This window comes from Rhipicephalus sanguineus, chromosome 10 (genome assembly GCF_013339695.2).
Source record: "Rhipicephalus sanguineus isolate Rsan-2018 chromosome 10, BIME_Rsan_1.4, whole genome shotgun sequence".
Classification (NCBI taxonomy): domain Eukaryota; kingdom Metazoa; phylum Arthropoda; class Arachnida; order Ixodida; family Ixodidae; genus Rhipicephalus; species Rhipicephalus sanguineus.
In genome coordinates this window covers 41,479,540-41,495,120 of record NC_051185.1, presented here as the reverse complement: position 1 = coordinate 41,495,120, position 15,581 = coordinate 41,479,540, and the positions used below count along the sequence as shown (strand labels likewise).

Here is a 15,581-nt window from a genome sequence, read left to right as displayed (position 1 = left end):
ACGTCACGACAAACGGTGCGGGAACTAACTTGAAGGTGGCGCGCCACCCGCATTTTCTTTTTGCGCGTTTCCTCAACCAAGCGTCTTTTAGCAGCAAGCGTGGTGTTTTTGATATCGTGAAAAACTAGTTCAATAATACGAAATCCTTTTTTCTCTTGAGTGTTCCTTTTAGAGCTCGACAAGCCGTAGACACGCAGGGCGCTAACTTTCAGCTGTTCCGTGGAAGCGATAGAGCGGTACTCGATTAAAACACTTTAAAAAGAGGGACAAAAATGAGAAAGCGCTTATTTTAGTTATTATGCGTGAGTAGATGTATCTCAAGACTGCGCTTTTTTTTTTCTTCTCCTACTTCGCTTGTCTGTCACTAAGCGCTGTTTCCGCCCTTCCTGGATTATGTACCAATTGGTGCCAAGAAAAGTCTATATTGGATGCAAAGAGAGCATTCTTGTGCGACGCCTTGTAAGATTGTATGTGGTTGACTGAGGTAACGTGATATATAGACAAACGCGTACACACGTACAGCTGTTGCATATAAACCACTAATTATCGTCAGGTAAAAACGAAGGTGCTGGCATGCAGTAAGCTCTTCATCCTTGATGGCGGAGTTGGTGGCAAGTTTCGAATTTTCGCGCCGAACGAATACTTCGATTGGTTGCTCCGGATGCAGGCCCATCCGTTCAGTTTGTTCCTTGAGGCGAGCGTAAAGGAAACGCGGCTTCCGATAAGCGATTACAATGGTGGGTGATCACAGGGGGTCATGCAAGAAAACTTGGATCGCTCATGCGACATTCTTTAAAGGACCGCGCTCGAATGAGACGTTAGACGACACGGCGTGCCGTCTAAGTTCAGACTGGGTGATCCTTACCCTTAGGCCCCATCGGTTACCGTTCGAGCACGTGACCGGTACCCGGTAGACGCAATTAAGGCGCTACACCGCGCTAGAGTTCATATATGTTGAGTATGTTGAAAACAGAGCGAAGAAATGACACGGACAAGAGAAGATTGAAGGACACACCACAACGCTGTGGTGTGACCGTCAATATTTTCTTATACGTGTCTCCTTCTTTTTTTTTTTTTTTTTGCAGTGTCTTCAAGACGGTCAAGAACTATTACCAATCAGCCCAGTTGTCGATTCTTTGAAAGTCCATATATCCCTGCTCTGTTCCAACTGCATACTTTTGTAGCTGCGCACACACTGTTTACTCTGTCATTGCTTTGTTGAGTCTCCTGGGAGACGACAAGCTATCTGTGTAGCTTCTTGCCCAAAAAGGCCATCCAGCATGTAACAAGTGTACCCTAACTGTGTACCGGCAATGGGACCTATATCGTCCGAGCAGGCACAGTTGCCAGCAGCGTCCGGCGCCCTCTGCCTGGCGTTGTTCTGGACCATGGCTACGGTTCTGGGCTCGGAGTTCCCACACCACCATGGTTCTGGTGGAGCAGGCGGCGTGGTGGTCCTGTACCACAAGGAACCTCCGTTCTCCGGGGACAGGCGCTTCTCCAAAGGGAAGACGTCTCTTGTGCCGGCGGCGTCCATCATCCCGTCTGGTTTCGTGCACGGGAGGCCCTCGTGTGCGAGGGACCTGGACCTGTGCGTGTTCAACCACGACTACCCCAGGTGAGTGCGCAGGAGAATACAGCTGTATGCATACCGCACAGGCAGTGGTATACGCCTCTTTATTTATGCCCTTTTATGTTTGGATGCGTGCGTGTACATATACACATACAAACTGAAAAACTTCAGGAAGAGGGATAATCACTTCCCTCCCCCCCCCCCCCTCCTAGCCACGCCTATTGTCAATAGGTGAGATAAGACAGCAGGAAACAGCGTTCATGTTGTATGCTCGGCAAGAAAGCAACCAGCGCATATATATACCTCGGGCTTAAAAGTTGAAGCGAAAAAAAAAAACAAAACAGCGCAAGCAGCTGTCAACAGCTATGAGTTTCTTGTAATATTAGGATATATCAAGGCGCGAACAATGAACCTGTGTGAACCTGCGAAGTGTGTCCTTTAAGGATAATCGAACCATCGCCGAATAAACGTGCAGGAAGAGTGGACATACGAGACTAATATGTTGAAAGGTAGTAGTATCCACTTGCTTCCTTCTTCAATAGGTTCATTAGGTCAAAGAAAACATTCGCGGGCACTAATTAATTTATACTCTCATGCAATATGCCCGAGAACCACGCACAGGCTATTGAGACCTGCGTCCAGGCACCTTTATCAGACATAAGTGAACGCACTGACATTGTAAGTTTGTCATCTACATACCCGTAGATATTATGAACAAAATTTAGTTTTATTAATTAGCAAATAAAATATGGCTTCGAGAGTATTTTCTTTGAGCGCCTGTTAGTTTCGCAGTACTCAAGCCAACATGCTTATTCCGTCGCAGTGAGAAAGTACAGGCAGTAGTGGACCGGTTCTACAACCACATGTACGACCTGTACCACACGCTGTACAAGACGCCGCCGCACGAAGTCCAGTGGGTGGAGAACTACACGCTGGCGTTCGCCGCCGAGAAGCAGCACGGAAGCTTCGTGTGCCGCTCGGAGGCCGTGTACCTGCGCATCGGCTGGGCCAAGAACTGGAAGGGCCTCTGGATGACCGTCGTCAACACCGAGCGCTTTCCGCAGGTCACGCGCGTCGAGAAATGCAAGTACGTATATGCACACGTGAACGCAGAAGCGTCAATTCCATGTCCTGTCAAGCGCAATGGCGAACATTCCTGTCGCCGTCACATCCGCGCGTCTCCCGCCCGCAAAGAATATTCTCACGAAGCATCTCTTTCGGTTCTGACATTTGTTGCATGTGACGTAGGTGCGTGCTTCCACATTCCAAAACGTGCAACAATTAACTTTCGCTCGCCGTCAAGTCCGGACGAACCGTAAGTTCCGCTAGTGAGGCAAGCACCAAACGCTATAGATTAGGTCTAGCCTACTCTAGTAGCGTTGACAAGCACAGGGTTGTCACGTGGGGGAGCAACATCGTGACGTGTTGGAACCAATTCATTGGGTTGTAAATTGTTTCTCGTTCGGTCAGGCATGTCATCTGCCATGCTGCTACGTCAAGCCGTCACGTCTACGTTCCTGACGTCATGCAGACATAACTTGCGGCGCTCTTTGACGGCTAAATTCATAGGCGGCTACTTTGGCCTTTATTTCACGCTCAAGCACACACGTGTTAAATCGGCGAGATCATGTCGGAGGCCTCGAGGAAAGTGAGCGCTGAAAGGTGCTTGGAGGCGGAGAGCGCGGTGGAGCACTCGAGGAAGGAGCAGGCGGAGCGTCGTGAAGGGGGGATCCTCTCTATGAATTATGTGCGCTATGGATTTATCGGGTTCGTCTGGCGATCGAGATGCCGAGCTATGAGCGAGGGCGAAGCAGCAACATCACCAGCGGCAGACCGAGCGCGAGTCGACCGACTCCATTGTCCCCAAGCGCCTGGCGCGAGCTCGACAAGACCGCAAAAGTCGCGCTCTAGACCTGCCCAGGTTACTCAAAGGACATACTGGGCGGCCTGCGTCAATGCGGGCTTGTCAGGCAAGACAACATAGCTTGTTAAGTTCGCTTGGGAGCTCAAGGCCGAACAGAAGAGCATCTACGCGCTATGCGCGTAAATTGAGTAGCATCCACACATAAGCGCGTAGTACCTGCGTTCACGAAGCGAAACGTCAGCTTTTTTTTTTCTTTTTTTTTCTTTTGCTCTAAGGTATGCGAAGTTAAAGAATAATCTGAAGGCGCCTGCTTACCTGGAATGCATTTTCGGTGCCGCTGAGATGATGCAATGTCGGCTTAGTGCCGTGACGCGATGGCGTCGTCATCACCAGTGACTTCCTTCTGCTGTCTCGCAGGTACCGAAACAAGCCATGCGACTACATGGTGCCCTGCTACAAGTCTTCGTGCAAGCAGCGCGAGATGCTCTTCCCGCTCATCGCAGTCAATCCTTACGATCCGGGCCAGAAACCCCTTATCGACCTGTTTCCCATTCCGAGCGGATGCGTCTGCTACGTAGACGACTATCGGTTCCACTAGGTGCCGCTAGGGGGCACTACGAACCTTGTTGTTTTGTTATGTGTGGCATTAGGCTCGCTATGCGTGCGCCAAATCAAAAGAAAAAGAAAAGCAGGTCATCGAGAAAGTGGGGTGCGTGACAGTTACCGCTGTTTAATCAAATGACGAACTGAAAAGTAGACCCGGTACCCATGAGTAGCTCTGGTTTCAAATGTGGCTCTGCGGTGCTATCCTAGCGGTTCGAAAAGTGAACCCTTTTGTTCAACCTCGCATGATTGGCCAAAATCGCTGTTTCGCTGACGCAAGCGTAATTCTGTCCAAGCACTCGAGGGCAAAGGAACCGGTTCACGTTTCGAACCGTTGCGTCATATCACCGATGATGCGATGCGTTGTGAATGTGCGTCTTGCTCTGGAATGTTGCTCTCAGTTGTAGAGAGGTACCGGTATAATATTCTCGACGATCCACTTTCTGTGTTATATGAAGGTAACGACCTCGGGAGCATATGATGACACTACCAAGCCTCTGGGCAACCTAAGTAATTCAATGTAATAGCTTTTCCACAGTCAGTTTAAGTTTCGTTTCCCCGAGGCTATGCTGCATTGTGAGGTCATGGCGATGAATGTGGTCACGTGGGAACACCACGATGCGATGTTTTGATGTTCGCTGGATTGTTTTCTACGCTGCTACATTGGTCTTCGCAAGAGTCCAAAAAACGTGACCAGCTTCTGCTTAATGATGACGGGACGTCGCATAACCTCCGGGAAACTAAACCGAAACTAGTATCAGCGTCCGCATTACGACGTCAGGACGCAGTATAACTTCCGTGAAATTAATCCTAAACCGGTGGTAGCGAGTGCCCACAGATTTCCACGGTCTTGAGATACGAGACCTTAATTTATTTGAAATAAAGGTGATACGATAAAAAAATAAACATAAGAAATATATATTTTCTGTACTCGCTGAGGGGCATAACTTGGCGTGCGTTCATGCTGTTCCCTTGCTCCACTGAGGCAGATGTGAAGGAGCAAAGAGAGATAAATTGACGCTATTGTCAATGCAGTGCACTCAGCGTGGTTTGATCAAAGAACAATATTCAATCGGAACATGTAAAACAGTATGTTACATTGGCTCTTGTCAAGTTGTACTTATCGAAAAAGGGAAATGATGCAGCATTATGACTCAGTTATTTGCAATGTTCAGCAGTAGTCGTCTGGCTCACACTGCAGTTAATTACATGATGGTGACATGTTCGCTGTTTACACCAACATGTGACCTCTAATATTGCTCACTGTTTTGTGCAACCTACCACCTTGTCTGTCTGCACTGATGGTAGTCTGAGCATTTGTAGCGAACTGGTGACTGCTTGATGCACTGTTTTACATTTACCAACTGTACAATACACCTATAAACGTGCTGCTCAATGATTCCGAAAAGACTGGTGTCGTGGCTACTTCTGTTTTTAGACCAGATGAAAAGTTTCTCTTCAAAACAGAACACCTTGCTGATGCTCCTTAAAACGTTTAGAACACATTTTCATGGCAGCTTTCAGAACAATAAAAAGTCACAGTTTCGCCGCAAGGGCGAAGCAATGAATGCGACAGCAATAAATCGGAATGTGAAACGAAGAAAGGCTAGCAAATCCCTCCTTTAGGAAACGTGGCCGCTGTGGCGAGCGAAGTGACCTTTGTACTTTCTATGGCTTCAACGCAAACTTTGCGATGAGAACACAACACGTACAAGACTATGAGCCACCTGCTGACCCCTTCTAAAGATACACGCGCGACCACGAGCACTCACACCCGGTAGGTCATAAGTACGCATTTCCTGCAAGAGGCGTGCAGCACCTCCCTCCCCCCCCCCCCCCCCCGCCTCCTCCTCGTCAGGCTCGTTTCATCTCTGCTTGAGATGCGTTCGTCGGCGGCGCCGGCGCGCTTTCGCTCGCACACGGAACATACCACACGCGAAACTATGTTATCAATTTGGACTTTATACGGCACATGACGGCGACGGCAACGGCATAAAATGCGTCTGGCGTGCCCATATATTTGTTATCGCAATAATAAAAAATGGTTTATTGTTCTCGATTACGTACACTGCTGTCTCCCAATAAAAGCTTCGTAAATTATGCCATTTGAAAATCATCAACAAGGCAAAATATCGCTGCAGTATGTGTGATAACAGTGGCAATATAAAAATGAGGACATATTTTACCTGATAATATTCTAGTTGACCATAAAACACCCCAAAAAGAAAGAACTAAATGCCATCAAGTGAGCGATTCAACTACATATGTTCTTCATTAAGTTATTGTAATACAAGCATACTAGGCCACATAAAGAGAAAAAAGAGTTTACCTAAATTCAAAGTCAGTCCAGGAATAACGCACTCTCACTTAAATTACTGCAAGCTGTAAAGAGATCAGCTTATCTGCACAAATATTACTCCAGTTACATTAGTTGAACCCGGACATAATAATCAAAAGAAGGTGTTCGACACCTAATGCTAATTCGGTACAAGAGATATGGGCCCCAGGTAGTACGCCACTATCAGTATGCTTCACAGCACTGCAAAACTGTGCCTCAGTGATGCTTACTGAAGCAAATCGTCATAAGGAGCATAAATAAGACTGTTGCTGCAGGAATCCCCCGTTTTCGAAGACATGCAGCTTGTTAATTTTTTCTCCACAGCATTTACAAAATTTTCGTCAGATTAAATGCCTCATTTGACATAATCTATTTAAAAAGTGCCATTTTAATAGACCAATACTATATACAAGAAGCATGACTCAATAATGAGATTGAGGTACTATTAGAAGAAGCCCACTTGCAGGGCACAGCGCTCGACATATTGAAAGCGGCAGTGAACGTCCCTCATGTACATACATCTAGTACAGCGCAATGCTCTTTCATGTGATTTCCAAGGGCTGTTAAAACTGCTCAATATATTGGTTTTCACAGTATTACTATTTTTTTAGCAATTTCACCAACCTATGGTGCAATTAGTAAGATATAGCTGCAAACTGTCAAAAATTAGGCAAAACACATAATGAAAATAACCTCACCTATTAGATATTAAAAATGCATACTTTAAAGGTGTATGAACAGAAACATTTTCAGTCTTTTTAGCAAACAGCTGCAGGCCTAAAATTATTGCCAATTTCAGTGCAGTTTTTTTTATTTGACAAGGGTTGGAAACATAAGTGCTGACGTCATTTTGTTCAACATGCTACAAATGTGCGTACCCCATACCACAGTTCTATCACTTAAAAAAATACCTGCCGGACCGCGACCCTTTATGGAGTAAGACAAGGAGAAACTGATTGTTTCTCTAGTGCAGACCATTGCTGTTTCCAGTGTAACACTGATTAGAGGGACGGGGAACGCAGCCGGGGACGGCAGAAGATATGGCGGGATGATGAAATTAAAAAAATTGCAGGCATAAAATGGAAGCTGCTTACGAAAGGCAAGTTAAATTGGAGGTCATTGGGAGAAGCCTGCATCCTGCAGTAGATATAAATAAAAAAAAAGAGTATCGATGATGATGATAAGATGGCGAGACTAGCCCTATTAAAACATTCCATATCCATTCGAATAATTCCACGTGCTATCACTAAAGGGGCCCTGCAATAATTTTCAAGTAGCCATGGAATGGCATCACTAAAGGAACTTATTGCCTCACGAATCGAACGACGCAAAAATTTTTAGAAACCGTCCAGTATGAGCGGAGTTACAAATATTTGTCGCACGCTTTCTCTCTTCTACCGCCCCGACGAAAGCGCTGGAAGCTAAGCGGGGGGGGGGGGGGGGGGGGCGGCATGGGGAAGAAGTTACGTCACGCGCGCCTCCTGACCTTGAGCACATTTTCTTTTTTTTGTCTTCGAACGCGGCAGCGTACTTTCAGTGCAATCGCGCGCGCGGGGCGGCCTTTCGCGGTGGCCACAGCGACTACCGAGCGCGCCATGTTCAAATCAGCCAATGGTGTGGAACCTGTCTGTGACGCCGTAAGCATCATTTTTTGTCGAGATAAGAGGAAGTGCTTTTTAGCCGACTTTGCGAAATTATTGTAAATCCCAGGGCCGCGTGCTGCGCTATATAATGTTTGGCTCGCGTGTTCTCGGGAGCCTCGACTACCGATCGGCAGCGTTTTCTGACCATGCTGAAAAAGTGTTGCAGGGCCCCTTTATTTGTTTTATAGAATTTATATGCAATCCACATGTACTCTGTAAAAATCATACAAAATAATAGGGAATTATTCGAATGATATATAGAATGTTTCAACTGAGAGCCCTGCCCTAAACTAGGCTCCTCTCTGATTATTCACCCACACCCACCTTCCCCTTTCATTTAGCTTAAAAACCACCGCTTGAATTCAGTTTCTCTTAACTTGTACACAGCTGTTCTACAAAAAGGTATGTTCCCACGGTCCAGGCACTGCAGAAGAACATCTCTGCTTGTTGTTGTCACCGCTGCTCATTAGAGTTGTAGTCTGTGGCGTGCACTCTCAGGATCACATTGTCATATAAACGCTAAGGTTCACAGTGTAGAGCGTCTTTGTCCTACAGAGCTGGTTGTGCATGACAAATGATCGCACAAAATGTTAGAAACACTTTAGACCTGGCAATGCTAACATGGTGGTCTGAAGACACATTTATGCAGCAACGCTGTGTGAAATAAACTGCGATTCATATCAAACATGACACACTACTCGCAATGAAGTGTTCACTAAACCTGAATGATAATGTCTGTATTGCTGAATCCCATTTTATGTCTGAAGCCACACTACACTTGATGGGTGTTTTGAACTGATCACATTAGAAGGTGATGGAATTAGTTGTTAAACGTCATGCTCTCGATGACGAACTCCTTGCAGCAGAATGACAGAGATACAAATACAACAGTAGAACAACAACAATGCTTGACCATGGAATAGCTACATTAAATTCAACTTTATTGTAAAACACTTTTCCTAGCTTTTTCCAACTTCTACGGCAGCTTTGCTCTCGCGCGATATTTCCGGTGTGATGCCCGATTTTCGCCACGTGATCGAAGAAAGGGCCCTGTCAAGCAGGTGTTGATATGGCGTTTCGTCGGGCACCATTAGGAAGGATCGTACTGCCTTACAGTACCTCGGAAGCATTTTAGAACTGAGCTCCTTGTACGTGAGCCAGGCAAAGTCATCCGCCTTAGTTAGCTTCTTCAAATCACCGACAGACAAGGCGCCATTCCTGAGTTGTGCCTTGAAGAAGAATACCTGGCGTGAAGAGAAATCACACAAGCACTTATGACCAAGAGCCAACTCCAAACGTAAATTCCACAACCTCAATCATGGAAACTAAACCCGACTTTTAAGTGGACGACATAACACCTTTGTCATCTGTGGGTTCGGGCCCCACTGACATGAAAGGTTTTCTTTCATCCACTTTAATTACTTTCCATTTATGTCATACAGTCGAAACCCGCGATAACGAAATCCCGTGGGAACGAAATTCTCACCGCAACGAAATATTTTCGGAGCACCGGCGAAGGGCCATAGGAGTCAATGCATTTTGTAACTCGCGACTACGAAAGATATTCGTACCGCAGTCCCTCATTAACGAAATGTTTGAAACACGAGTGCGCAAATAATCTACTCTCCCAACATTACGGTAACTACATCCGAAAACTGCTGAAATGCATTCATGCTACACTTGAATTCTGCAAAACTATCGCTATACAGCGCACTTGAGAAGCAGCCGCCATTATTGTTTACAAAAAAACAAAGCTGGCGACAATGATGTTGATGATGGCTTGCCGAAACACCTGCTCATTATCGCGGACTACCTAGCCAAATCCACATTCCTCATGGAGTTTCGTTCGTTGACTTGGCTCTGTGCTTGGATTTGTCAGGTTTGAGCGCACATGGCTTCGTGTGTGGAGCCATTTGTGGTGCGTTTGCTTGGTCGCTTGCTGCAACGCGAACTGTGTGTTCCGATTGCTTCGTCCGATTTCGCTGCCTGCGAAGATGCCGCCTCCAATGGAAAAACGGAAGTTCATCTTGCTGGAAGATAAGGCTGCAATCATCATGAGGTGGAAAAGGGCAGGGAAAACATGGATATCGCCGAAGAATTCGGCGCTGCGTGCCGCTTGCTGTCCACGATTCTGCGCTGATCCGCGCTGATCCAGCGGAGCCTGAAGAAGGTTCGCCTGTAGGCGCACTTGATGACTGGTGACAGCGCAGTTCCGCTGTCACTGACCAGTGCATGGGGCGAACTTTGTACCGTGGCAAACGAGATTCCCGATCGAGAGGCATGAAAGTGCTGCATGGTAAAGCACGCCAAAGCAAACTTACTGACTTTTGGAAATAAAATGTGGTTTTTGTAAATTCCATGTCTTTTCTGCCGCATTCTCGCGCCAACGAAATTCCCGCAAGAGCGAAATTTTGTGCTTTCCACGCCGATTTCGTTATTGTGGGTTTCAACTGTATACTACTCTACAGTTAAAAAATAGAAATGACGTCCCGTATGCTTTCCACTGCTTGATTGTCTGTTAGCTTCATTAGGTTATGTTCAACGAAGAAACGAAGCCCTCGAACCACTCGCCTTCTTTCGTTCTTATAAGAAGGGTAGCATGTTCTCATTTCCTGGTCAACTGTATTTTGATTCAGGCGCTCTTACGCCCAATTGTCTGTTATATAAGTGTCTCTTATAAAGGGGTTCAAGTGCATACAATTAACGAACACAGCAATACTCTTGCCTGAAGCATGATAACAGTACCAGGACATGTACTAGAACTATTGGGTGCCTAGTTTACCTGTAGGATTTCAGACTTCTTTAATGTATGTCTTCAAGGTATAATTTACCTGCAAGACATGTCTAAATGCATTCAGCTATAATAGCATTATTGCGTAGTGCTATTGCTAACTGCACATCTGAATGTCAGGAAGCACAAGTGCTAATTGAGTGGACGAACTGGAAACTGCATGTACTGACAATTTCCGGCACAACACTATTTTGGAATGGAGGCGACATGCATACAGAAAACACACGAATTTGTGAACTCTGAAATTGACGTTAGTGCATTTCACTTATCTTCCCTAGACTCATACGCTTTCTTAACTTACCAAGCTTGTTCATACTTTGGCAAACCCTCCCTTCATCAGCCCTGGACATACGTAAGTGTTCATAAAGATTCAAAGTTTAACTACGAAAATTCTCGAAGACTTGAATGCACGTTGAGCCAGAGCGCATCCGAATCACTAGCCTGAAGAAGTGCAATCAAGACCTACTTCTACGCTTTTCGCGCGCTCCGGTCTATGCATGCTGTAGATAGGATGGCTACATTCCACTTGCCTTGGCTCCCTGGATGCCGTTCTTTTGGAATTCAGGTGGATAGTTGTAACTGTAGCACCCTGAAGGCACATTTCCGAGAAAAAAGGCCTCCAGAGCGGGCCCACAGACTTCAGTCAACGCTCGTTCAGCAGTCTGCATAAAGAAAGAATACATACCTTGAGTTTTCGTAGCCTTACAATGTGCAGCATGTGTCAAATGCAAGAAGTTACAGGGACCACTGTTCCCCGAGATGCTTTCACTGCTGGAAGATGTGTGCTAACAATAGTGTGGTCAGGATTTGTAATACAGTCAGCAAGTGATTGGAGCCAATGTACAAGCTCGAGCAATCAGTATGCAACCTTATTGCTGAACACAATGGGCCAATACAAAAGTGCTGAAGCGGCCTAAATGCCAAAGAGGAATGCTACTTGTTGCATGTCAACATGTCAGATTTATAGTGACCATTGTGTAACATGAATCTGTCCTTCCTACTCCTCAGGGGCGTAGCCAAGGGGGAGGTTGGGGGGGGGTTCAAACCCCCCCCGGAAATTTTTCAGTTTTGCTTGCGTATATAGGCACGCACACATACAAACGCACGCACGAACACACATAAAGTATGGTTGAACCCCCCCCGAAAAAAATTTCTGGCTACGCCCCTGCTACTCCTGTAGCCTGTTGCTCTGAACTGCAGCGTGACAATTAATTAGGTGTGCCGTGGTGGCATTAAAGTGCGTGTTACATTGCACCAGCACTATTTGCATTAATAACAACAGTCATAGAAAGATTAATCACATGGGATTTCTTTCATTAATAATGGGAGTGCAAGCAAGGCTTTCATATGAGTGTAAAGCAGGTAAACATTTGAAACAAGGCGTTCAAAAATGATGAAACAATCACAAAATAATAAAATAAGTTTTAAACAGAAGAGAATTCTTGCCGCACAAATACGTATGACAGTGAGTTCACATGCTTTAGTAGTCTTCAGAATGACATCTTAATTATCAATTATCAACCCTTTGGGGTCCATTGTCAGGCAGCACCCGACCAACGCAACACGGCCGTAGCGGTCCACTATCGGGCACCGCCCGACAAGGGTGTTCGTGGTTTAAATTTCGCTGTTTTCTCACTGCGAGTCACGCGCATTTTTTGTACACATGAAGTGCGATCTCTTGAGGAATAAGTGAGCTTTGTTTGTTGAGGTTTACTTTTTTTTACACAAGGGTGCAGCACTATGTTCAGCACGGAGCCCAGAGTGTACCCACTCGCGCGGGGTTCGCTGAGAAGCATGGCCATGTTTTCACCGCCTGTGTTTTACGGTGGTGCTTTTAGTGAAAGCAAGCATGACTTTAGGGAGGAAGAGGATTACGTGCCTCCACCAGACAGTGATTCGACAGAAGTGAGTGACAAAGACGATGGTGATTGTCGTCGTCTTCATCACCCCTGGACTGCACACAGGAGAATGCTTTGAGTGGTATCATACGCTGCCCAAATATCACTAAAGGAGTTGCATGCAGAATGCAGGAACAAAAATAAATATCCTGTGAGTTTTTCTTCCACAGTTTGTGGTTTTCTTCGTGGTGCCAGAAACTGGCAAAATAGTTTCCGACCGGTAGAGCCAGAAAAGGGGTAAAAGTTTTGGACCGCAAAGGGTTAAACATTAATACAAATTTCTTTTTTTTCGGGGGGGGGGGGGGGGGGGGGCGGACAGACGGAGGGGAATCAGCCACTAGGCATGTGTTGCAGAAAGAAGGTACATGTGTGCATCAAATACAGGTATGGTGCAGCTATTGCAGTAGTGAGCACATTTGTTGTCCATTATTTAATGGGCAAAGCGATCTGCATGTGTAGATCTAAGGAGCACGTCTGAATGTGTTGGCTCTCTCTTGAATTTGTGTGCACAGCACCTGCGTATGGCCCGTGACAGATACATAAACCTGTCACTGAGTCTTTCAAGTGGTCTTTGTGATTGATACAAGTAAATTTATCATTATTGATCATACTTAAACATCTGTGGAATTATCATTGTCGATAACCGTCTCAAAGTTCGACACACTCTCCACTCTCGAAGAAACATGAATCCGCGTTTTATCATCTTTAGTTTGTCTGCTTTTGTGTCCGATATCCCGTGTCCTAGGGCAAAGCTGCCAAAGGTTACAAACCATAGACACAGGTGCCAGGCACTTGGGAAGTTGTGGGGTTCTGGCATGTACATAATCAACGTGCAGATGTGCTGTAACGAAGGAGGATAGACAATACAAGCGTCTTCTTCCTTTGCCTAACCTCCATGCTCACCAAAGAGTTTGGCAAGGAGTTCTCCCAAGAAGCAAGCTTGTTACCTGTCGCATGGTTTCGCCATTAGCACGGACTGCCTGTGGGAGGATCCAACGATGGCCCTTGCCTAACTGCTGGTTCACAACAAGCAGGAGTGGCTGGTCAAGGCAGCGCTGTGTCGTCCGTGTGTCACCCTTGGAGTCGGCCTCTGAAAAGAAAACTTTCAGTGTGCAGCGAACCAACCACCGGCAGCCATCAACATCACCAGCCTGACTGTGCCTACTGCAGCGCAAAGGGCTCCCCCATCTTCCTTCAGTTAACCTTGCCACAAAGTCGATGTAGTTAAACAAAGCTCCAAAATACAGACGGCTCGTGGCGCTTTCCCAAAGCAAACCTTGGCCTTACCGGTCAACCGCGGGGCAGGCTTGAACTCCTTGGCCTTCTTGGTCCACTCATCTTCAATGTCCTGTGTTGTTTGGACTGTGATGGCCACTCCTTCGTCCGGGTCGACCCTTCTCTTTTTGTCTCTGAATGAAAAAGAGGAAAACATGAAAGGTCAAGCACAGCTGGAATGAAAAGTCAAAGACATGTTTTGCACAGAACACATCCAATGCTTTCGATACTGCCACTGCAGTTAAGATGTCCCTTGCTCCTTCTGTTGAAAATGCACATGTCTTCGGATTCCACTTCCCGAACAAGATTCCAGTGCATGAGGCATGATGGGAAGCTTTAGGGTATGGTGGTGACGTCTTCAATGCTATTTTGCATTGCTTACCATAAAATGGTTTTGAAACTTGTAGTGTTCATACTTTGGCTCCTTTACAATGCAATATAGGCCATCTTTGCCTATACAAATGAACAAAACCATAACAGACACTGTGTACATTCATGACGTCACGGCAACTACAGTGTGGCATCCCAATCCAGCTTTAGTTTTCGGGTCTTTCTTTTGTCATACTTGACATCCTCTCAAGGTAAGAAAAACTCTCACAGAAGGGTAATTTACGAAGTGCCTCAATTGCATTCGACCTTGGAGGTATGCGTTTACGCAAAAACATGTGAGACGTCGGAATGTTTTTATTGAACGACCGCTGCTATTCGATTAATCTGAGCAAAACTTGATGCATCATTTTACAGAGAAACATATTCTAATGCCCACACGGTGCGATATTTTTATTTAAAAGCCCCCAAATACTCGCAAGTTCTGGAAAAGAAAACATAGACCCAAATTTACGAATTAATAACTCAGCGTAAAGGAAACAAAAAAAAGATATTGCAGTTCCATAAATTCTATACAGAATCTAAAGTAGACAAATTTGGACGATTATATTCACTCACTCGAGAAGTTGAAGCTCGTGGTCGCTGAGCAGGCTTCCCTCATCTTCGATAGCGCGCAGGATTTCGAGGTACTTCTTCTCCAGAGCATTCAGCTCCGGCATGATGATAGGCTTGCGCTCGAGGGCAACAGCGCCGACCAAGTCCCAACCGGATTCCGGGGAAGTTTTCGCTGACGACGAACTGCACCGAGCCAATGCTGCGTGGAAAACATCACCGGCGGTCAGGTTTTCAAGACGAATCAACGATGCTAAGCCTCGTTCGAAGATTAGGCAAAATAAACGTTTTATTGGCGCGTACTCATGAGGAGAGGCATTTTAGACAGTTTAGCAAGCGACTTTCGTTTCGCAAACAAGTGAATTCAGCGATCTTCTAAGAAAGCACTTAGGGATAAAAGCATAGCGTAAGCAGCCGATTGGAATGATTCGCTAGACGGTTAGCGAGCACGCTGATTCGCCGCTTACCCAAATCATTTCTGTGCAAAGTCTTGAGAACGCAAAGCGTGCTCCTAAGTATTCTGCCCGGCGCTCGGGCAGCGAGCCTCACGCTAGGCAGCGCCATGTTTTACAAAACAGTACCGGCTTTGGCTTCGGAATTGGCTGGCTACAAAATGTACTTGAACATCATTCACGACCACTGTGTGGCGCGACGGTG

General features: G+C 46.1%; 2 protein-coding genes across 2 annotated transcripts; one reads left to right on the top strand and one right to left on the bottom strand.

Moving 5' to 3' along the window:
* Positions 1 to 1,119: 1,119 nt before the first annotated feature.
* Positions 1,120 to 4,070, top strand: LOC119371769 (neurotrophin 1-like). Its single transcript, XM_037642231.2, has 3 exons — positions 1,120 to 1,618; positions 2,397 to 2,660; positions 3,855 to 4,070. Exons 1-3 carry the CDS (start codon positions 1,314 to 1,316, stop codon positions 4,033 to 4,035), a joined length of 750 nt encoding a protein of 249 aa, XP_037498159.1. The 5' UTR covers positions 1,120 to 1,313; the 3' UTR covers positions 4,036 to 4,070.
* A 4,873-nt stretch (positions 4,071 to 8,943) lies between these two features.
* LOC119371768 (39S ribosomal protein L46, mitochondrial) lies at positions 8,944 to 15,527 on the bottom strand. Its single transcript, XM_037642230.2, has 6 exons — positions 15,392 to 15,527; positions 14,931 to 15,126; positions 13,998 to 14,119; positions 13,658 to 13,800; positions 11,343 to 11,474; positions 8,944 to 9,265 (listed from the first exon to the last, which is right to left on the bottom strand). The coding sequence occupies exons 1-6, from the start codon at positions 15,486 to 15,488 to the stop codon at positions 8,981 to 8,983; spliced, it is 975 nt and encodes a 324-aa protein (XP_037498158.1). The 5' UTR covers positions 15,489 to 15,527; the 3' UTR covers positions 8,944 to 8,980.
* Positions 15,528 to 15,581: the final 54 nt, after the last annotated feature.